A 22,895-nucleotide genomic window follows, 5' to 3' on the forward strand; every position below is an offset into this window, starting at 1 on the left:
CTGGAGCCTGCTTCAGATTCTGTGACTGCCTCTCTCTCTCTGCCCCTCCCCTGCTTATGCTCTCTGTCTCTCAAAAAATAAATAAGTGTTTAAAAAAAAGTTCATTTCCTAAAAAAAAAAATAGTGTAACATCAGCAAACAGATAAGAAACATCACTTGAGAAAGCAAACTCCTCTCTAGCCACATACAAACACTTCCCCCCACACCCCTGCCTCGGACCAAGCCCTTTTCTACTTAAGATTGCCTGAATTTAAAACAAACTGCTGAAGCTTTGTATATTTCCATTTATTTATGAATACAAACTTTTAGGTATTAATAATGTCCAAAATTAACAATATTATTTTTAAGATTCTATGAAGTACTAAATACTACCGTTAAGAACACGTTTATTTTTGATATGGTTAATGTTAACCAAATAATTTTATTATACAAACTGTTGCCTTATCTAGTATATTAGTATAAAATGGATGCAGTTTTATAGATGAGGAAACCCCACTTCGTCTCATCTGTGCTTAATAGCAGGTGCTCTGTGAAGGACAGTTAAAGCTTGATGGCTATTTAGCAAAGTGTGCACAGTGCCATCTAGTGGTATTCACTCATCACTGCAAAACCTAAATGTCCAAATCCAAAGTGATTTTGATGGCTCAAGAGTAAACATCTTTATACAACTGTCAGACTTTTAAAACAGACTTCCTAATAGCTTCCTTATGACTCTAAACTTAGCACATTTCTTAGTGCTCCTACTTCATTAAGCAGAAGGCTTGTGATACCTTTTAATAATAATTAATAGATATTAAATACTTCTATGCACTGAGCACTGAGTTAAGTGCTTTCTATGGATTGTCTCATTTGATCCCCCCAATAACCCTGCAGTGGAGCAACTCTTGTTGTCCCCATCTTACATATGTGGAAACTGAAACTTAAGGACATTAAGTGATTTGCTCAAGGTCACATGGATAGTCGATAGGAGAAGCCAGTCGAAACCCAACCTACCATCCAGGAACCTGCACTATTCTGCACTGTAATCTGCACCTCCCAAAGCAGTTACCAATGGAATAAAATTTCTGATAAGTCTTTATGAAAGAGGGCCTTCCTCACCACGTCTCTAATTATCAAACACGGTAAAACCGATTCAAACTCCACTAACTGAGAACGTAACGACAGTTAAACTAAATATTATCTGTCTTTGGGGCTGAGATGTAGTTTGGCCTTCTTTTGCATGGCCAACACGATATATGCTCAAAATTACATGTTAATTAACTTATCGAATTTGGGGGCACTGGGCTGAAAGTTGAGTTTGGATTCACAGACCTTGTAAGTTGATAATGGCGTAGCATGGCTATAGATCAGAAGGTGTTTAATTATCTTAACACTAGTAGTTATCAAGTTATCATCTATGTGCCAAGCTCTGTGACCAGCACCCGTGTATACATTTTCTCTTTTCTCCTCGCTATAACTGTCTCTGGATGGTATTCTCCTCATTTCTAGAAAGGAAACAGTAAAGTATATAGAGGAGGAGTAACTTGCCCACAGTTTTATAATTATTAGTAGAGCCAGGGGTGAAACTTCAATCTTTGTGACTGCAAAATCTGTCTTTTGCCACTCTTGGAAAATAAGTATTATAGTGTGCATGATTACAGTTTTCTGTGTACCGCCATCCCTACGCAAAAAGACCATCATCTCTGCTGGGATGACGGTAACAGGCTCCAGCCACTTCCCCCATGCATGCCTGTCCACCTCCACTGCTTTTTGCCCTTACTGTCCGAAATGATAGTTTTCAGCTGCATTTCTGAGTGTGTCACTCTATTTAACACCTGTGTCTTCATACTTTTAGTGTAAAGGCCAAAAGATTTGCCGTAGCCACAGTACTCCTCCAGCCTTATCTTATTCCTCTGGGCCCTTCACGACCATCTCATAATCCCATTTTGTATGTAGCACCCTGTCCACCACAATAGGTCATCATTTCTGATTATCTGTGTAATTGTGAGTCATGTCCAAATCCCCACCCGTTAGTTCCTTGAGGCAGGAATAACATCTTTGCATCCTGCACCCAGACGTATCCCCAAGGACTAGATCCAGAGGATCTGTACATCAAACATAAAGGGAATAACTATAGGAACCCAGTTCCTGCAGAAATTAATTTAATTCCTCAAGAAGTTAATTAGACAAACAAACAAACAAACAAACAAAAACTTATAGATGCCGTCTACCTGGAAGTACCTTGGATACTGACTTGAAAAATTGGATAAATAGCATTAAGAAATACAAATAATTTCCTTGTAGGACATACAGAGAAGGTTATAAATTTGGAATCCCATAAGTCTGAATTTATCCAAATCTAATAGGTATGTAAGTATTTCAGTTAGAAAGTGATTTGTATTCTTCTGTCCCAAATAAGAGATATGCTGGAAAGTTGTTTTATTCTGGTTTTTTTTTTAGTTTTACATGATTCACATTGTACCTTTGTTCAAGTGCAACATATTGTCCTGTGTGTCAGGCATTACCACTTTTGACTTCATGATTTTTCCCATGTAAAGAACACTGTCCTCACTCTGTAGATGGGGACAATGAAGCTCTATGTCTTCAAGGCTATGAGGGCATGCACTTGAAGTAGAAGGGCCATATTTAGACCTCGGTCTTTGGACTTCAAGTCCAGTGCTCATTTGGACTCCCAAGTCCAGAAGTTCAATACATGTTAGTGTTTTTTTAATATAGTGTCAGAAATGAGTAAAGAAGCAGGAAACTAAAACTTACAAGTAAGTAGAAACGCATACGTGGAGTGCACATTTTTCAGGAACTGAAACCTAAGTGTGTATTTCATTGAGAAAGACAACATATTTAGTTTCAAGAGCAAAAGCATGATGAAAAGTGAACCTTAAATATGGCGAAGTTGTGGGGACACTGGAATTCTCATACGTTGTTGATGTAGATGTGAAATACCACAACTATATTGGAACACACCTGGGGAGTTTCTCAAACATTCAACATATACCAACCATACAACCTAGCCCATTTCATTTCCAAGTATTTACCAAGAGAAATGGAGCTTATGTCTATACAAACATTTGTACGTGGCTGTTCATAGCAACTTCATTCATAATAACCCCAAACTGAAACAACTCAAGTGTCTATCAACAGGTGAGTTGAAAACCAAATTGTGATCTATCCACGAACAGAATTCTATTCAACAATATTAAGGAACAAACTATTAATACATGCAACAACGCGGATGACTCTCAAAGTAATTATACCAAGTAGAAGGATCCAGACAAAATAAAAGTACGTACCGCATGATTCCAGCTATCTAGAATCCTGGAAAACCATTTTGGAAAGTATATCTGTGGTTGCCTGGGGTGAGGAGTGGGCTGGATTAAAAGGAACCAGAGGAAACCTTTGGGATGGAGACGATCACTGTCCTGATTGTGGCAATGCTTTCTGGGGTGTTATAACAAGGCTTGAGCATGACCAGGGAAGAAATAGAAATGGAATTCTTGACACTAGTGAAAATAACCATGACTTAAGTTCTATGAGTTAGTCAATAGTGTAGCCAAGAAGCTGTTCTTGACCAGGTTAAATAAGTGATCCGTGACTTAATTCTGCTGATAACTTTTCCTTTTTCCCCTGCCTGTCTTCCCACGTTCCTTAACTTTTTCTTTTTTTATTTCAAACCTTATACTATGAAAAATATATAAATAAATTAAAATATTTTAAATAAACGCAGGTTTGATATCTTTTCGAATGCTAGAATTTAAGTGCTGGTTTTATGTCTTTCTTTCAAGGGGTCGGTGTGTACAGTGGGAAAATGCTTTAAAGCCAGAGAGACTTGTTAATTTTAATCACAAGTGCCATATACTTCAAAGTTGCTAAGAAACTAGATCTTAAATGTTCTCACCACAAAAAAAGAAATTATAATTCTGGGACATGATGTGTTAGCTAATGCTAGGGTGGTAATCACATTGCAGTATATAAATCTATCAAATCAATATGTTGTATACCTTGAAGTTACACATACACGATGTTGTATGTCAACAGTTTTTATTTCAGCGTTTTTTGAAAATGACGTGGATAGACGTGGATTTGAATACCAGTTTTGCCACTGACTGGCCTTGGACCTTTGCATTTGTCAGTTAACTTCCCTGGTCCTCAGTTTCTCATATGTAACGTAAAGATAGTAGCTGCATTTCAAGGGTCACGCTGAAGATTAGAAGTAACTATCTACTGTGGTTTTCAGGAAATAATTTTCTTGTATTATACACGGTACATCAAGTCTTTGAGATCATGCACTGTCTATGTACATTTACTTATGTCAACCCCTACAAGAGTTGAACTCATATTGAGGACTTTGAGGTGCCTTGACAAAATAGGACAGATGGTACGTGTAAAATAATGAGTTTACCTTTCCCTGCATTTTGGGCTGATGTGTTCACTCTGCTTTAATTGTATGTAGTGCACCTGGTGGACATTTGGAACGTCATAGAAGCGTTGCGGGAAAATGCTCTGAACAACCTGGACCCTAACATAGAACTCAGTGTGGCCCGCTTGGAGGCTGTGCTTTCCACCATTTTCTACCAGCTCAACAAACGGATGCCAACCACTCACCAAATCCAGGTGGAACAGTCCATCAGCCTCCTGCTTAACTTCCTGCTGGCAGCCTTTGATCCGTAAGCTCCCTCTGAATAGCCGTTCCTCTCTGCATGTTTGGTCTCTCCCTCCTCTTGTCCTTCTTAGTCTCTTCCAAATGATTTTCTAGAGTAGCTGGCTGCCTCTTTTTCTTGATCAGAAACTTATCTCAATTAAATCTGTCTGTGTTTAACATAAATTTTAAATGCCATGAGGGAAAAAAACAGTAAAAAAGTGCCATAGAAAATTGAGGACAATTGTTATTTTGTATGCTGACCTTTTTTTAACTCATCCCATGCTTCCTAAAAGCTACAGATGCTTGAAAGTGTCGCGCGATGGCATGCCTGTGGAGCAGTTTAATGAAGCGTGCAGTGGAAGGATGTTTTCAACTCTCTTCTTTGCAGATTGCCTAAGACAGTGTTTCTGAGGTGTCATAACAAGATCCTAGAGCAAACAGAGAGATTGAAGAGGGTTTCTTGATCAGCCTAGTGAAAGGAGCCATGGCTTGCGTTAAATGGATCAGTCAATAATGTGCCACATAAAGCAATGTAATGCCTTCCGCACATGATAATTAAATCTCAGCCTCGTTATCTTATAATTTTGTCTCATAGAATGAGAGAATTTCAGAGCTGGTTGAAATATTAAAGACTGTTCTTCCAAATCTCTCATTTTACAGATGAAGGACCTGAAGCACAAAGAGGCTGTCCCTTGACCAGTGTCTCTCAGCATGTTAGTGGCAGAGTAGGGATTTAGGTATTCAGCTAAGATTTCTTTTCCAAGGCATATGTGGCAGCCTTGTGAACTGTAAAAACTCCCCTGAATTACTTTATCAGCCTAAGATTTCAAAAGGTCTTTGGCTGATTGCCTTTAGTCTAGATATGGTATCAGCATCCCCACTTTCACTACTGGTTTTGAATATTAAAATGGAAAATTGCTAACTTGACCTTTCAGCAATCACATTTTAAGACTCTCAAAAGATTTTGCTTAGTCTCATTGTCTGGCCAATGCTTGGGGATATCTAAGCCTGGCACTGGAGATGTTCCAGCCAGGCTAACGTTATTATGCCGGTCACGAAAGCTACCAGCTGTCACTTTACAACCTAGAGTGGTAACAGAATTATCCGTGCTTGGTTTGACCTGTGTAGAGTATTGTCTCATGATGTTTAAATTTTGAGTAATTCTCGACTTGAAATAAACAGTTCTGAAACAAGCAGTCCGGCTTGATAGATCCCATGCTTAGCCTGTGCGGACTTCAGAACTGATGCACTGCTTTGGCCTAATCACTATGGTAACCAAGTGGCAGGCAGGTAGAGAAGGCTATGGTTCCACATGACAGGTGACAGAATGGAGCCAGGCTATGGAATTTCTGTAATGGCATTTCCATCCTCCCCCCTTGACAAGAGCACAGAAGCTTTCAGACTTGCCACTAGTCTGCAGGGGGCTTATTTGTTATAAGTGGAACAACGGAGAATGTAAAAAGAGAAACAGAATTCCTGCCAGATCTTAGAGTATTGCTGGAGGATTCATAAGGAATCAAAGATAAAAAAATAATTTGTATCCACTCCATAAATATAGAAACTGGGCCAGATTAACATTAAGGAAGGAGGACCTTGTGAAATATGTTAGAGTTATATACATGTCTCATATTTTATATGACATATCATATCTCAGTATTTCTCATAACATGAGAAATATACAATAGAGTTAGATTTTTCCCTTCTGTTTAGACATATTGGGAAGATCACTTTTAAAAAATAGGGCTGTAGATGTTCTCTAAGTAGCTACTGGTAATCATTTCAAGGTTGATGAATGCTAAGCTTAAGGACTATCCCAAGGTCAGGAGCCATCAACGTGAACGTTCACATGGAATATCTGTTTGGTTCTTACTCTCCTTACAGATAAAAAGGGCCCTGATGTATACTTTCAGTAATCTCATTATAGTAGATTTTTTAAAACATCCACATAGAGAAATCTCATTTTACAGATTTACAGACACATCCGTATAGAGACCCCAGTCTACAGATGCTTCTGCCTTCTCTGTTTTGGCATTGCAAATGAGTATAGGCAGTTCTGCTGATTCTCAAACTTCCATCTGATGGCTTTTGAAAATCTAGACGATGTGGGATGTGAGCCATAAGGAAGTATCAGTAGCTGGAAAGAGACTATAACCGGAAATATTCACTTAAAAGTGAATGTAAGAAGCGAAACTTAAGAATAAAATGAATGTTCAATTCAATTTCTTATAATAGTAAACTCCTGTTTCTCCAAATGAGATCCAGTATGGAAATCTGATGTTGCTTCCTACCACCTATCCCACGACAGAACCCAAGCATTTAAGGGAGCCTTCTGCATTTTGGTAGACGTGAATGAGCCTAGTACATCAAGGATATGCTGTTGCTCTTATAGAATCACTGAAACATTTGGGAGATTTTCTCATTTGCTGTAATTTGAATGAACATTTAAAAAAAAACAAAAAAAGTCTAAAATAAAAATTTAAACTTGCATTCTAAAGAGATTATATATGTGTGTATATTTTTTTTGAAGGAAGGACAGTATAGCAATTTAAATTCACGAAGACTGAAAATAAGAACTTGCATTCAGAGAAACTTGGTCATTATTTTGGCAATGCCTTCAGATTCACCAGACCCAGCTGGTGGAGTCTTCCATGAATATGGTAACCTGAAATGAGGTTCAAAGCCCACTGCACTTGCCTGTATCCTTGAGAACCAGACTTGCCTTCTCGCAACCATACCTCCCCCAAAATATCACTCTTTCCCTTCTCTCCCCAGAGAAACACCTGCGTCTCAGTCCTCCCCCAGACATGCTCACTGCAGACCACAGCTAGCTTCCTGGTTGCAAGGTTTCTCCACCAACTCAGCCTCTTAGAAGATAGAGTGCATTGCTACAGATGTAGGATGATTTCTAGAATGTTAGGAGCTAGGATTCATGCCCAGAGACTATGCTTTTGTTTGCCATTCTGTCTCTGAATATCAGTCCCTTGAGTCTAGAAGGTGTCTGTTTTTCCTGACTTTCCTCCTAAAAATGGCTGTATCCTAGCAAGAGTCAACCAGTGGTCGATGACCAATCAACTTCTAAGCAGACCTTTCCATCCCAGACACTGTCTCCTCCAGAGTCCCTAGGAAAATGACAGGTATACCTGGGAAGGGTGGGAAAGGTGTCAAAATCGGGGATGAGGGACTGAGAGTGAAGAAGAATTAGAAAACAGCCAGAGCCAGTCTCTGTATCTCTTCTCTTTTCTTCTGCACACCCCAGGAAATAGCCTGCCTCTTTCCCTTATTTGCTAACAACCTGGAGGCAGCTTTTCTTCCCACTGTTCACTATTATTTTTTAGGAAAACTGAGAGTAACAAAAGAAAAACAACATGGCAGAAAGTTACAAGATGACAATAATTTTTTTCAACAGCTTTATTGAGGTATAATTGTGACCTTGACACTAATTCTTAAAAGTCTATATTGACCTTTCAAAGAGATGGGGTCACAAACTGATCCTCTGTGAAGCCCTTCACCTCTCATGGCTGAGTTGACCCCCCTCTTCCCCAGGTCCTACTGTTCCTTTCAAATGACTTTGTTATTCTTTTATGGTGCATGTCTTCCTATTTATATGACTGCCTCCCACAAGCTACTATACAGTGGGACCATGGCTTACTCTTTGTATACACAGCACCTGAGACAATGTCCAGCTCATAATGAATCTACAAATGAATGAATGAATGAATAAAGATCAAAGATTGACTTTTCTTAGCTCAACACACTAATTTCTTTTCATTCTTTTTCTGAAACTAAGTCCTCCTTAATCTCTAATATATTACCAAGACTAGGGAGTCCAGGTTTGCTCTGTCACCTAGATTCATACCCTCTATTTTTACTTCTGTTCCACAAGAGAAGAAAACAGATGGCTGTGACTACTAGTGTGGGAGTATCCTATTTTCACAAAAGACTTCCCTGTAGTTCTCGTACTCCCTTCTTCATTTCTTGGGAAACATGAACAACAACTTTAGTCTGTTGACTTAATCTCATTTCAATTCACTAGAATCTTCTTTCTTAGGGAAATTCTTCCTAAGGTAGATTAGGTGACAGTGGCCTTGTTTTTAGCAAATGTTATTTTCACATATATTCAGCCATGCGAATCTCATAGGAGGACAAGGATAAAGATTAAAAAGAATGGTGGTGTTCCTCTTCTCAGGTGTCACGCTATATTCTTAAAGCCAGTTCTCCAATGATAGTAATAATATGCTAATGTAATCAGTAATTATATATACTAATAGTGATTATGTACTAATGTAATTAGTAATCATATTACTCATTGTACTAATAGCTAATACCATTTGTTTGCCCACAGTCCTACTGGTTGGGCACTAAGGGATTATAACTTTTCAGGTTGAGTAAGCGATACGGCTGGGACATGTGGAGGTTACATAGCGTGTAAGTAATACAGTGTCACACTAGGTGAGGTCAGTGGGGAAAAAGAATCATTTGTTTCAGGCATCAGTGTAAGTTCAGCTGTATTCATGCTTTCTATTACATTTTTAAATGAGAAATTAAGGTACTTTTCCCCCCAAACTTACCCAGCTTTTACAGGATAGTTTTATGATGCCCACATTCCTAACCTTTCCAGTTTGTGGTACTCAGACATGTCTGACAGAGTGTATGTGAAGGAAATATTTGGACTTAACACATATTACATTGTAGATTTAGAGTCACTTTTATGACAGCCATCCAGAATTCCAAATCTATCATATAATAGTCTTTCACAGAGAATACAGAATCTTCTGTTTGACGTATTGCACCTTGCTGAGCCATTTGAACATCCATTCCCACTCCTGAGCTTCCCCACACACCCCCTCCAATGCTATGAAAGGTACCACAGCACTATTTCAGACTCGTCGATATAAAATATTCTGGAACTCTGCCCAAATCCGTCTGCCTTTTGAGTTTAAAAAATAATTTTGATGTTTAATGCAAGATGTGGTACAAAGTACACAGCCCTTTCTCTGCGCACCAGTGAAATGGATGGTTCACATTTGAGGCTGTGTGGTTGTGTGAGAGCAAAGGAAAAAGAGACGAGGTCTATAAAACCAAACGTTCTTTTTTGTTTTTATTGTCTATACGGCTAGAACTAGATATTTAACATAGTGTTTGCTTGGTGATTTTCTTTTGTACCACATCTTAAACTCAAGACTTCCACAGAACATTCTCCTCTAATCGCTAAAATTTTGTTCTAGTAGAAAATACTTTGTTTCAAGGTTCCTGCTTGTCACGAAAATAGACTCTCTCTAAAGAATTTCTACAATTGTAGATAAAATGAACATTCTTAATGTCACTTGCCTTTATGTCAGACTTATACTTTGCGTGAGTGGCAAAAAGAGTTTCATAGGGGTAAAGGAGATATGTCCACAGTATTGCCTCCTTCCATGCTGGAGAAACTCCTGGCAAACTCGCGTCGCCAGGTGTTATGACGAATTCTTTCCCCAAATGTTTTGCTAACATGATGGGAAGGCCAAAGAGATGCCACAGCCAATTAAGGGATTTCTATCTGTGCACATGTTAACTTCATCATCCCCCAAATAAGAGTAATTATGTATGTGCTTACTTCCAAATTCAAGGTGTCACATGACCACACAACCTAATATTAGGGACTGTAAGGCCAATCTTCATGATTTTTCTCAAGCATTTTAGTATTTCTTGATATAAAACTTAAGTGGTAAATCGAAAAAAAAAATTCTTTTCACGTGTGCATCCATTAACTTAACTAACGTATATTAAGAGCTTGCTTTGCACTGGGTGCCATGATAGGCTGGGGATGAAAGATGAGTGGGGTGAGGTCCCTACCCTCTGAAAAACATGCTGTATTAAAACTAACCGGTGTTGGGGTGCCTGAGAGCTCTGTCGTTAGGTGTCTGACTTCAGCTCAGGTCACAGTCTCACAGTTCGTGAGTTCAAGCCCCTCACTGGGCTTTGTACTGACAGTACGGAGCCTGCTTGGGCTTCTCTCTCTCTTCCTCTCTATTTGCCCCTCTCCCACTGTCTCTCTCTCTTTCAAAGTAAATAAACTCTAAAAAAAATATTAGTGAGTTTTGATTCTTTTTCTCCAATAAACTATGAGCAAACTGAGGGTGGGAGCCATACCTTATTCATCATTAGATCCCCAACCTGTGAGACATGGTCAATAAATAATTGTTGAGTTATGAAATGAGTGATCCATATGAACAAAATGACGCCCAGATAAAGAAATGAGTTACGATAGAGGCGTGTTTTGGAAGAAAGAGGAGGAAACAATTTTCTCCGTTAATTAAGCTACCAAAATGTGTGAGAAAGAGAAAGTTGAGTTCTGTGCTCATCAAAATGCTTACCAAATGTTTTTGTGAAATATGTTGGTAAAAGAAGAGCTTCTGGTTTTTGTGCTCTCAAATAGAAAAATAATTCCATCAGCCTGTTCCAAATAGAGTCAGAATCCAAATCTCACTTTCAAGGACTTAAAATTTATCATGAGATTCTCTAATTTCAAACAGGAAACTCACTTGGCAACTTGGAGAAAATTTACATGCTGTTCTGAATTCAGCCTAGCATCTCAGACCTATCAATATCTATTTGTTGTTTTTCCTTCTTGTCGAAAGCAGATTTTCCCTCCCAGACAACTTTTCCCTAAAACTAATACCTTCTTAGTTAAAAGAAATCAGTTTCTCTCTTTTTGAGGTCATGAAAAAAGCCCAGTGTAATGGTTAGTCACTTTTTATTATGATGAATGAGTCAAACCTTAAAGTAATGTATGTTTTTAAGACAGACACTCTACAAATCTCTGTATATATTTTAACTAAAGGGTGTTTTGTTATTTCCATTTTTTAATATTTTTAAAATGTTTATTTATTTATTTTGAAGGGGGGAGGGTAGGAGGGTGAGAGAGAGAGAGAATCCCAAGCAGGCTCCATCCTGCCAGCACAGACCCCAACATGGAGCTCAATCTCATGAACCATGAGATCATGACCTGAGCTGAAAACAAGAGTCAGATGCTTAAATAACTGAGCCACCCAGGCACCCCTCTTGTTTCCATTTTAATTGGTTACCTCTTAGGAAAATTTGGAAGTTTTCAGAGTGAAAAAACAAAGTATAAGGGAAATAAAAGATTTAAGGAAACCTTGATTTATAAAGCAATTTCAGTTTGCACTTTTGCTAATTTTCTGATTGTCTTAAATACCTTTCAAGGTGTTAATTACGCACCAGCATAGCAATTTAATTGGGTAGTTTTTGACCTCAAGCTAAATAGGAAAGTAAAGTTTGTATTGGCAAAAGCTTCCGGCTGATTGGCCTAAAAAAATAGAATATATTCCATTCTGCTAAAAACCAAATAGTGGGAAAAAAAGAGGAAAGCGTGTATTATGCATTGTGTTCCTGCTCTACATTAAAAGGGAAAATATGAAAATAAAATTTTTACTTTAAAAGTACAATTTTTTAAACAAAAAATGATACGCCAATAGTGCATTTCACTTTAAAGTTTTTGCTGTACCTTCTACACTACCAATCAGTCAACTGCACTAGCAACTTTTCTCCACCAAGAATGGCTCATTGTCAGTCTTGTCATTGATTCGAAGGCCCAGCCCACCCATCAAGTGGACGGTTCTGATAGATACACTGTATACTGCATGCAGTATTCGCAAACATACCTGGCTCTGCTCTTTCTTTAGATGGCAATTAGAACTGCACGTGGGGAAACGTGGGTGGCTCAGTCAGTTAAGCGTCTGACTTCAGCTCAAGTCATGATCTCACGGTCCTTGAGTTCTGTGCTGACAGCTCAGAGCCTAGAGCCTGCTTTGGATTTTGTATCTCCCTCTCTCTCTGCCCCTCCCCGGCTCATGCTCTTTCTTTCAAAAATAAGTAAACATAATTTTTTTTTTTTTTAAAAAGGCACACATGAAGTTGGAGATGTGCTGCCATAGCTCTTAGTACAAACAAAAGCATAGACTTTTTCTAGCACTCTTCCTAGTGTTGCCGTTCCAAGGCTGTTTGGCCTGCAGCATTAGGGACAATCTACGTTTTTCATCCTCAGTACACTTTGGCAGGTCTTCTTCCGGAATTGTGGCCGACGGCCAACATTCCATATGGGCAGTTTTACTGCTTTACTCCTAGAGGCATTGCATGTGCAGACTCACTTTGGAACAATATGCTGCTTTCCTGCTGGTTTGCACTAGACTCCTGGGAGTTTCCTGTTATCCATCCTCCTGAGCTTGACTTTCCACTTCCTAGATACTTAAGGGATTTCCCAATCTGTTTGTGAATCACATGGCCCCGTTAGGGATGATTCCTGATGAGCACAACTCTTGTACTTCTCCCCTCGGGGTGCACCGATGTCTCCCTACTCCTTACTTGCATTGTTAATGCCACTTTCTCTCTCTCTCTCTCTCTCTCTCTCTCTCTCACACACACACACACACACACACACACACACGCACACAGGACCCTGATCCCAAGATGAGTTTAAGTAATGGCCCTCGGTGTGGAATCTTGTCAAACGTCTTTAGAAAATCTCTCTCCCCAACCCTTTTCTTCATCCTGTTTTATCTACTGAAAATGTTCTTTAAAAAGATCCATTTGTATTTAAGTCCTTGGTGTGTCCCCCTTTTCCATTGTGACATCATTCGTCTCCACTCACTCCTTAAATTCCTTCAAGATTTATCCACTGCTAGGGCTGAGCAAGGTCTAAATTCACCCAATATTGGTGTGCTTATGGAGATCTACATTCCTGCATACCCCCTGAATCCTTCTTTGTGACCAGGGTCACCTTTGCAATATGGCACAGTGGCTTGCATAACAATACATTCCAGTGGCCTAATTTCACCCTTGAGTTCCTGCAAAACTCTCATTGAGCTGCCCTCCACTTGGTGATTTATCTAGATTTATTGTGTCAATTTGGCAGAACAGCTCTGATACAACCACTCCTGGATGTAATAGCATTAATCTTGCATTTCCAAGAACAATACAGAACTGGCGATCTCCCTAGGATCTTCTTCATTAAAAGCTAAGGCTTAAGAATTCATCTGTGAGCTATCATCATTTCATCCTGTGGAGAACTCTCTGTTCCATCATTATCTGTGGTCTATCCTCTTTCTTGAGTTAAATTGTTCTCTCTGATTCATTGAAAGAAACTTGTATTGCTCTTGAAATCTCACATATAATGCTCCTCAATTTCTCTGCATTTTGGAGAAAACCTTATCATTGGCATTTCTCCTGTTCTTCCACATTTTGTAGATTTCCCTGTTCTCATAATTTGAACCATGTTTCAGCTTAGGAAAGGGAACTAATGATTTCCTAGAATAAATTTTTGATACTTCAAGTTATCCATGCAGTTGGGAATACAATACACATGGAATAATTCTGAATGAGGTTTTTTTTTTTTGACAAAAGCATCGCGTTTTTATTACAGCTACCTGCTCCCAAATTAGCAAACAACTAAATGAGTGGCCATTTGAAATTCTAGGGGCACCTATCATAAAGATTAATAGTCATTAATTAATATAAGAAATATATTGTTCACTAATTATGGGGGAGACGAAGTACAAGGCTGTAGGAATTCAACTAATTGAGAAGACATATATGGTCTCTGCCCCCAGGAATCTCACAGTGTGGGGTCAAATTACATGCAGATATGTAAATAAACAAAGGTCACTCAGTGTGATAGGTGCCAAATAGTAAGTAGAAGTGGAGGGAAGAGCATTTGCCTGCACATCCAGGGGAAAAGCTGTTTTCAGAGCAAATGGAGTGATGATATATGGAGCTGAGTCTTTGATGAACAGGTGACAGAGTCCTGGGCAAAAGGTGGTAGGAAGGGCAGGGGCATTAAACATGGGACTTTGGAGTGAGGTTCAACAGAAATGGTAGCAGGGAAGACTGGAGAACACAGATAAACTTGTAATCGTAGCCTGTAGGCAAACGGAAGCAATTAGAGTTTTAAATAATGAAATAATATCATCAGGGTGCCTGGGTGGCTCAGTTGATTGAGCATCCGACTTCGGCTCAGGTCACGATCTCTCCGTTTGTGGGTTCGAGCCCCACGTTGGACTCTGTGCTGCCAGCTCAGAGCCTGGAGCCTGCTTCGGATTCCATGATTCCCTCTCTCTCAGCACTGCCCCCCCCCCCCCGCTCGCATACTGTCTCTCTCTCTTTTCTCTCTCAAAAGTAAACATAAAAAAAAATTAATATGGTCGATTTTGTGATGTGAGTGTGCAAGCAGAGAGATCATTTAAGAAATTATTACAGTGTTCCAGCAAGAGCTGATAAAGCAATGGCAGTTGGAATGGAAAGCAGGGAATGGCCTTAATGTACAGTTCAGACGTATATTTGAGTCCCTCACACATTTCAGGTGGTGGTGAATTAAGGAAGAGAACAAAATCAAGGTTAACCCCTTCTCCAGACTTCATTTTTGGGTAACTAGGTGCATGGTGAGTCTGACAACCAGAAGAGGGACTAACAACCAGAAGCAGATAGTAGTGGGTTGGTCTGAGTATTATGGGAGGGCTTTGTAAGGATAACGAGCTCTACTTTGAACATACTTAGTTTGACATGAGGTATCCAATAACTAATTACACAGATCTGGTGCTTAGGCTTAGAAATATAAACAGGAGAGCAAACAGCATAGGGCTCAGTCACTTTCACATTCTGGCTGGCTGTATTTGAGGTACTTACTATGCTAAGAATGACAGCAGCAAGGATGAATAATATCATCTATCTCTGGAGTCTAATAAGGAACAAAGACACAATTGTTAATTGCACCTTATTCCTCTAAAATGTCATATATACGGATCTTAGTCATATAAATGATTTATTCTATATATTAAACCCTTGTCAGTACTGACTTTACTTACGTTTAAGCCACATTATTATTTAAAATAACTCTGTTGATCATTCTTAAGAGGAGCAACTATCAAAGAAATGAGTTACTAATGTGATACACTTTCTGATTCCAAGGATACAAGAATGAACAGTTTATCCCAGCTGCAAAATCATTTAGCTGAAATATTATACTTCTTACAGTGTGCCCTTTATATCACAGTTTGTGAAGGACAAGTCAGTTACACTTCCTGAATCGATGAAGATTTGGCAGCTCTAATGTCAATTTGGTAGAAGGAGCTCAAACAGAGCTCTTACTTTGGCCCCTTTAAAATATCAACTCTCTTTGGAAAGTAAATGTATCACACAAACACAGCTTGTGGGTAGGAAATGATGGGTGAAGAAAAAAAAGGTGTGATGGAAAAATCCCCAGTTACTCTAATAAAATTCAGGAATTCTCCTACCAAATTTTTTTTTCCTGAAACCATGTTTAATTAAATTATGGAGACTGTGGAATCATCGTGCATAAAATTATTTTATGAAACCCCAAGTGAAAATCATGTTCTGTAATTGTAATCCATGGCTAAATAGTACATATCCCTCTAGCTGCCAGCTCATGCTTTGAACAAGTGACATAGACAAAGAATAACTTGAAGATTCTGCTCTCTCTTGAAAAAATGAAACATTGAATAGTCAGCTTTTCAGAAACTTGTGTTCAATTGTATTCATGGTCTTTTCTAAAATGGTTATGTTCACATAATGTATGCAGCTACGGTGTCCTATGATTTCTACAGAACAGAAAATGTCAAATCGCATTACTGGAAGTTCTCCAAATGACATCTTTTTTTTTTTTTTTCTGTTATTAAACAGGGAAGGCCATGGTAAAATTTCAGTATTTGCTGTCAAAATGGCTTTAGCCACGTTGTGTGGAGGGAAGATCATGGACAAATTAAGATGTAAGTTATTCTTTGTGTCTCTCTTCGCCGATCCCTCCCGTATACCATTCTCCTTTCCCCATTTCCTCTGTGTCCTGCCACCCACTTTGACTTTCCTCATTCTACAAGAGCTACTTGAGATACAATCTTCATGGATCTTTGCATTGTGTCAAAGAAATATTTTCATATTAGGTAAATGTTAATGATATTAATATTTTCCTTCTACTTATGGATTAGTATATTACAACCTGTTGACTATCACCCACTAGGCTTTTTGTAATATTAAAGTAAGATATATACTCTTTCAAGTTGATTGTACTGTGCTGCCTCACAGGTATAAGTCCATCGTCACAGGGACATGAAGGCCATGTCAGAAGCCTTCTTTTTTTAGGTAATCCAAAGCCAAGACTCCTGGCACATTTCCTCATTATTCTCAGCCGGTGCTGTTCAAGTCACTGGGAATTCCGAAGGTTCCAAAATAGACATTGCCAGGGTTACAGGCATAAGAATCACACAGAGACGCTATAGACTGAGAATTAACTGGATTCCAATAAAAACGTGATAGCTAGGGTGCATCAAGTGATTGTGGGCCTTTTATGTACATTTTGTCACTAAATGTGGTAGTTTTTTAACCAAGAAAACACAGGCATTTTGTTTGCTTTAGGTAAAGAAGCTGAGACTCGGGTAGAATGAAGTCATTATAGCTGAGATGGCACCAGGATTTGAACGTGACTTTTTTTTCTCTAGTGGTTCTGAAATTTGTGGATCTATAGAATCATCTGGAGAGCTTTTTAAACTACAGATTTCTGGGTACCACTCCCAGAGTTTTTGATTCAGAAGACCGAAGGTGGGACGAGGGGGCAAGAATTTTCATTTCTAACTATTTTTAAGTGATGCAGTGTTTAAAAGAAAAATTTCCACTTAACCCCTTTCCCTTACCTGAAATATTATGAGTTTGGGCTGTAATGCTGTGTGGGAAAGGAGCACTGTCATGGAACCGGGAACCCCAGCTTGCAAGCCCAGCCATGTGACTAATTTGCTGAGTTATTCTGTGGACATTACCTCACTTCTTTAGTCCTCAGCTTCCATCTCTGTCCCAAACTTGGGGATTTTGTTAGACACCTGGAGGTTCCCTCCCAGCTCTAATCATCTGTGATTCGCCGCCTCCAGGCCCTTTTCTCACCTGCTGCCTGTCAGCTTTTGAGTGTGATCTCTTGCTTCTTGATGCACCAAGACTGAAAAATGAAGGAAGATACAGAAAGAAAAAAAAAAAATCCTCTGGAATTTCCCCAGACATGCTGCACAGCAGAGTTCTGTCATTGGGCCAGTAGATAAGTGGTGGAAGGAACATGGAAACCCCACAACCACACATCTCCCCTCACCCTGGGAACCTCCTTTCATGGACGAGCCAAGTGAAGTAAGGATTCAGAGAAGCCCAAGCAGACCTGAGAAGGGAGAGTTTAGTTTCTCTTTAGTTATCCCGAAAGAGATTTTGAAAATTAAAAACTATCTGCCTCAGTGCTTAATTGAGGATAGTAGTGAAATGAGAAGGTGATGGGACCAATGTCCTTTTTAAAAAAAAAAAAAAAAATTTTTAATGTTTATTTATTTTTGAGACAGAGAGACACAGCATGAGCAGGGAAGGCGCAGAGAGAGAGAGGGAGACACAGAATGTGAAGCAGGCTCCAGGCTCTGAGCTGTCAGCACAGAGCCCGACGCAGGGCTCGAACTCATGAACTGTGAGATCGTGACCTGAGCCGAAGTGGGACGCTTAACCAACTGAGCCACCCAGGCTCCCCCCAATGTCCTTTTTTGAAGCATAGCTCCAGAGTAATCCAGGAAGCATTTCCTTCGGGGTTCGGCTGAGAGGAGAAAGTTTAGCGAAATGAACCAGGGCAGAGGAAAAAATCTTGAAGGCCTTGCCTGATGATCTCATGTCATGATTGGCCACTTATGCTGAGGACATCAGATACTTTTTTTTTAAGTCTTGAGAAACATTTCCAAATACTTACTCAATGTTATATTAATAGGCACATAGACAAAAAGATTCCATATTAAAACACGTTTGAGGAACTTAACTAAGAGAACCAGTTTTCTGACCTTCCTTGGGGTCCTTGGGGCCTTGCATGAACCAGGCTAATTAATGCTGTGCCAACAAGGTTCACAGTGCTGTCCATCTCTCCATTCAGGCTTCCTCAGTGTCAGATTTTGTCCCTCTGCTGGGGGAAAAAGGATACTGCAATCTCAAGAGTCCCATCTCACTCCAGAGGCCCCCAGCCCCCAGTGTGGCATCAGAAACCAGTTGCTACACCAGTTACTGGTAACAAGAAAGGGGTGCCCATGATGGTGAGGGAGGAGCCCACCTCTGCCCCCTGGGCTGGGAAAGACCTCTGCTTTCCCTTCTTAGCCTGGGAAGAAACTTGGGGCCAATAAAGACAAAGGGAATGGTCGTTAGGTAAACAAGCAACCTGTGTCTGCAGAGTTAAGCTCAAGGTAACTAAGTTTCTGAGCAGATCTTCACCAAGTGTCAAAACCCGGCACATCCAGGAATTCAAAGCAAACAATGTAATTGCTAGGGTGCTTTCTCCTCACCCCACCATCAGTGAGCAAAGCATGCATGCTATCTGTGGCCAAAGTAAATCCTTTTCAGCACAGTGAAAGAAGTTAAACACATGAGTCTCACTGGGAGTAAACTATGTTCTCCAGTCTGCGGAAATAAGTTTCGGTGTCACAACTTCTGTAGAACCACAAAAACAGAGAGTGCGATCTTGAGATATATCACATTGCCCTCTCCCAGAGCAGTGGACCTGAATCACAGCCTAATATGCCCCCAGCTCTGGGGCTCAGGAGTCACTCTTTGTGTACTTAATCCCAGGAAGGTTTTAGTGGTATTCTGGTTAGTCGATTGAGAGCACTTTGATAAAAACAATTTAACTGAAAGCAGTTTGGTTGGAAGAATCTCTCCAAAATGTTAATAGTCAAAAATGCATATCTTGAGTCACCGATATTTTTAATTTCAGTGGTAACTATTAACTAAATATGCAAATATAGGCAAATCTGCCCATAGACCACAGTGGCTGACTCTTGCCGAGCAGGATTCTGTTTTCTCTGGTCTTCTTTTGCCGGCTTCGGCTGCACTTAATGATAAAACAGGCGAAGTAATGATTTTCTGCATTGCTTTTGTCAAAAAGAAAAAATCAAATGAAAGGATATGGAATTTCTCAGGATTTGAGGGTTTTTGTTTTCCCTTCTTTAAGTTCTAATTCGCTTCAGCCAATAGGCCAGCTGTGCTTGTCTGGCAATTTTTCTGTTTTTGTGCATAGGGATGAAGGATATTTAGTTTGTTCCAACTAGCCCCTGCCGGTGAGTGTGGGGCAAGAGTAATTGCTGAAAACAAATTAGGAATTTGAGAAAGCAAAAAGCAGAAAACAGAAAATTTTCAACTGAATTTTTCAAAGTGCTTTAAAATGCATTAGAAAGGACAACAACTCCATGTTGCATCACCATTTCCAGTGCTCAGGGCCACCAGGAACCAATTGTGCAGGGTGTCCACTGCGTGCCTCCGAGCTGCTTAGAGTGTGAGGGCGCCCCCTGCAGCCATAGCACACACGGACCTAAACGTAAACTTGACGGAATAAAATACCTGTTTCTGTCAAATTGTTCTTGGTCCAGTTATAAGCTACTGTTGTCATGAGTTGGAGCACCTGTTTATGCTTCTTTCTCGGGGCTCCCAGATAGTCCTAAGAACCATAAAGAATTCTGAATTTAATGCCATTAACCTAGAAAATCAGGTGCTGTTCTAAAGCTTCTGAGGAGGGCTTGTTTGGTTTTGTTTAAAAGACCAGCATTATAGCAAACACCGTGGATTTGTTGAGTTTCTATAACGGAACTGGTTGTTTTGCCTCCACACCTATCTCCGCGGTAATATTTCTGACTCACTGGCCTGCCTTAAGTCTTTAGTATCTCCCCAACATCTCCTGGACACCACCTAAATTCCTTAGAAGAGGCTAGAAGCTCTTCATATCTCTGCCTCATCTCCCACCGAGCCCTTATGTGCACCCAAGGCCCCTTGACAATGAACTACTTGCAGAGCTTGAGTGCATCATGCTTGAGCATGCCTGTGCACATCCTGGTGCTATTTCCTAAAGCTTCACTGGCCCCTGATTGTCCTTTATACTTGGCCTAGAAACCACCTCTATCACCTAAGAAGACCTAAAAGTCACCTGTGAAAGGAAGTCTTCCCTGACCCACTCCTCACTCTGGAAACCCTCTTTGAACCCTTGCTGCCTCCTGTACACCCTACTGTTCTGGTATTCACGCCACCGTGTTACAATTTATGATGTCATATGATGCACTATGTAAGCATGTCTCTGTATCCCCAGTGGACTGGGACCTCCCAGAGGTCAAAATCTATGCCCTGTCACTGACCAATTCACAAAATTGGAATATGGCCAGTAGGCTAGATAATATTAGATAAGATTAGCGTATCAATGTTACATATACTGAAGTGGATAACTACACTGTAATCCAGGGTCAACACGCTATGGCCCATCAGCTAAGAATAGTTTTCCCATTTTTAAAGGGTTGTATAAAGTACAAAGAGGAACGTGTGACAGAGACCATGTGTGGTCCACAAAACCTAAAATATTGCTATCTGGCCCTTTACCAAAAAAGTTTGCTAACCCTTGCTGTAGTCTCATAAAAGGACATACCCTTATTCTTAGGGAGGACCCACAGCCGTGTTCAGAGGTAAAGGCCATGCTATATGCAAATTAGTCTCAATTCAGAAAACATGTTTGTACATACATATGTACACACGGACAAGTAGATGTAGACAGATGATAGATGGATAGATAGATGATAGAATGATAAAATAAATGGAATAAAGTGTTAATAGATGAATCTGGATAAAGGGTATGTGAGTGTCCTTTGGAGTACTCTTATTCTTGCAATTTTTTGTTAAGTTTGATACCATTTAAAAATAAAATTTTGTTTTAATTCACTAAAAAAATAAATACAAAAAAAGAACTATGTCCTGATTTTTCTGTACCTTCATTGCTTAGCACAATTTTACACATTTAGTATGTGCTAAGTGAATTTTAGTTGAATGAATCAATGAATGTAAATTCTTCTAATCTATTATTGTATGTATCTAAATCACAGTGGTGATTTAGAGTATGATTGGGAACATTACAGAGCAATCCCATTGGGGAGGCAGTGTCTAAGCATATGAAGTAAATGACAGAAAAAACGTGAAAAGAAATCAATAGTAAAAGTAACTAACATTTCTGTACTGCATACTAGGGGCCAAGCACTATTCTGTGTCTTTTACATCTGCATGCTTGTCATCCATTAACTAATTTAATCTTTGAAGTAGCCTTATATTTTATTACGTACACATATATTACATATTATCAGCATATTGCATAGTATATATGGCTATATACATATGTGTGTGTGTGTGTGTGTATATATATATATATGTATATATATATATATATAGTCATATAACAATATATATATAAAACAGAAAGCCCAGGACTCAGGTACACACATATCATTTTGATAGCTTCCTCAGAGTTCCCTCGTTTATTTTTAAAAACCAGAGTGGCCATTAACAGCCACGTCCCATTAATCCCAGTGACCTAGCCCTAGTTCGGCTATTGCTTAGCAAAACTTCATCAGCACAAAGGAGTTTCATATGAGCTTCAAGTTTGTGAAAGGTCAGTGTTGGTACTCCTTCTGCCTTTGCTCTAGTTAGAAATGTTGTCTAAATTTTTTCAGTGGGAGATTTGAAAGGCCTAGGCTACTTTTCAAAACTGTGTCCTGCCCTAGAAATAAAGCCCAGAAGATGGTCAGGATGTCCCAATTGTAGTTAACCAACCTGTCTAAAAACACACAAGGTGTCAGCTCCTACGCTCCTATAAGAAAGTCCACTTACTTTTCCTGGGTTTCCTTTTCCCTCTTTTTATTGGAATTCTTGAGTTTCTATATATGGGATTACATAAGAGTGTTTTGCTTTGGGCAACTTTTTTTCTTTTCTTTCTTTCTTTTGCTTTTTTTTTTTTTTAATCAGTTAAAATGAAACATAAGAGAGAAAATTCACCAAGTTAACAGTTGTGAAGGCAAATGAAAACAACATTAATTTTGTTGCTTGGGTGAATTTTCTTTAGCCTCATAATTGATAAACTATTTGAAACAGTAGAAATCCTTTAGAACTGGAGTATTTGAAGGAAATGAGCGCCAATTCACAGCCTCAAAACATAATCCAGCTAAAGCCTGTAATGTGCTTAACATCTGACTGCAGTGTAAAAACCATGTCCCCACACTGCATTTTGACCTTGAGACACTAAGCCCAAACTGAACAGAGGCAGCATGTTGAATTTACAACAGTTTGTCCCAACAGCTGTACCCTCCTAGTCACAGTCTCGCACAGTGACAAACTACGATAGCAGACGCTTTCATTCCCATAGTGACTTCCACAGAGGAATTATAAAGTACCT

General features: G+C 39.4%; 1 protein-coding gene across 24 annotated transcripts in view; it reads left to right on the forward strand.

The window, feature by feature from the left end:
• DTNA (dystrobrevin alpha) overlaps positions 1 to 22,895 on the forward strand; it is a 354,664-nt gene that overhangs the window by 253,305 nt on the left and 78,464 nt on the right. For all 24 annotated transcript variants that reach the window (XM_042961697.1, XM_042961704.1, XM_007090764.3 and 21 more), the window contains 2 exons: positions 4,448 to 4,661; positions 16,328 to 16,413. In XM_042961697.1, coding sequence (XP_042817631.1) covers positions 4,448 to 4,661; positions 16,328 to 16,413 — 300 coding nt within the window. The remainder of the gene's footprint in view (positions 1 to 4,447; positions 4,662 to 16,327; positions 16,414 to 22,895) is intronic.

The sequence above is a fragment of the Panthera tigris genome, chromosome D3 (genome assembly GCF_018350195.1).
Source record: "Panthera tigris isolate Pti1 chromosome D3, P.tigris_Pti1_mat1.1, whole genome shotgun sequence".
In the NCBI taxonomy this organism is placed as follows: Eukaryota; Metazoa; Chordata; class Mammalia; order Carnivora; family Felidae; genus Panthera; species Panthera tigris.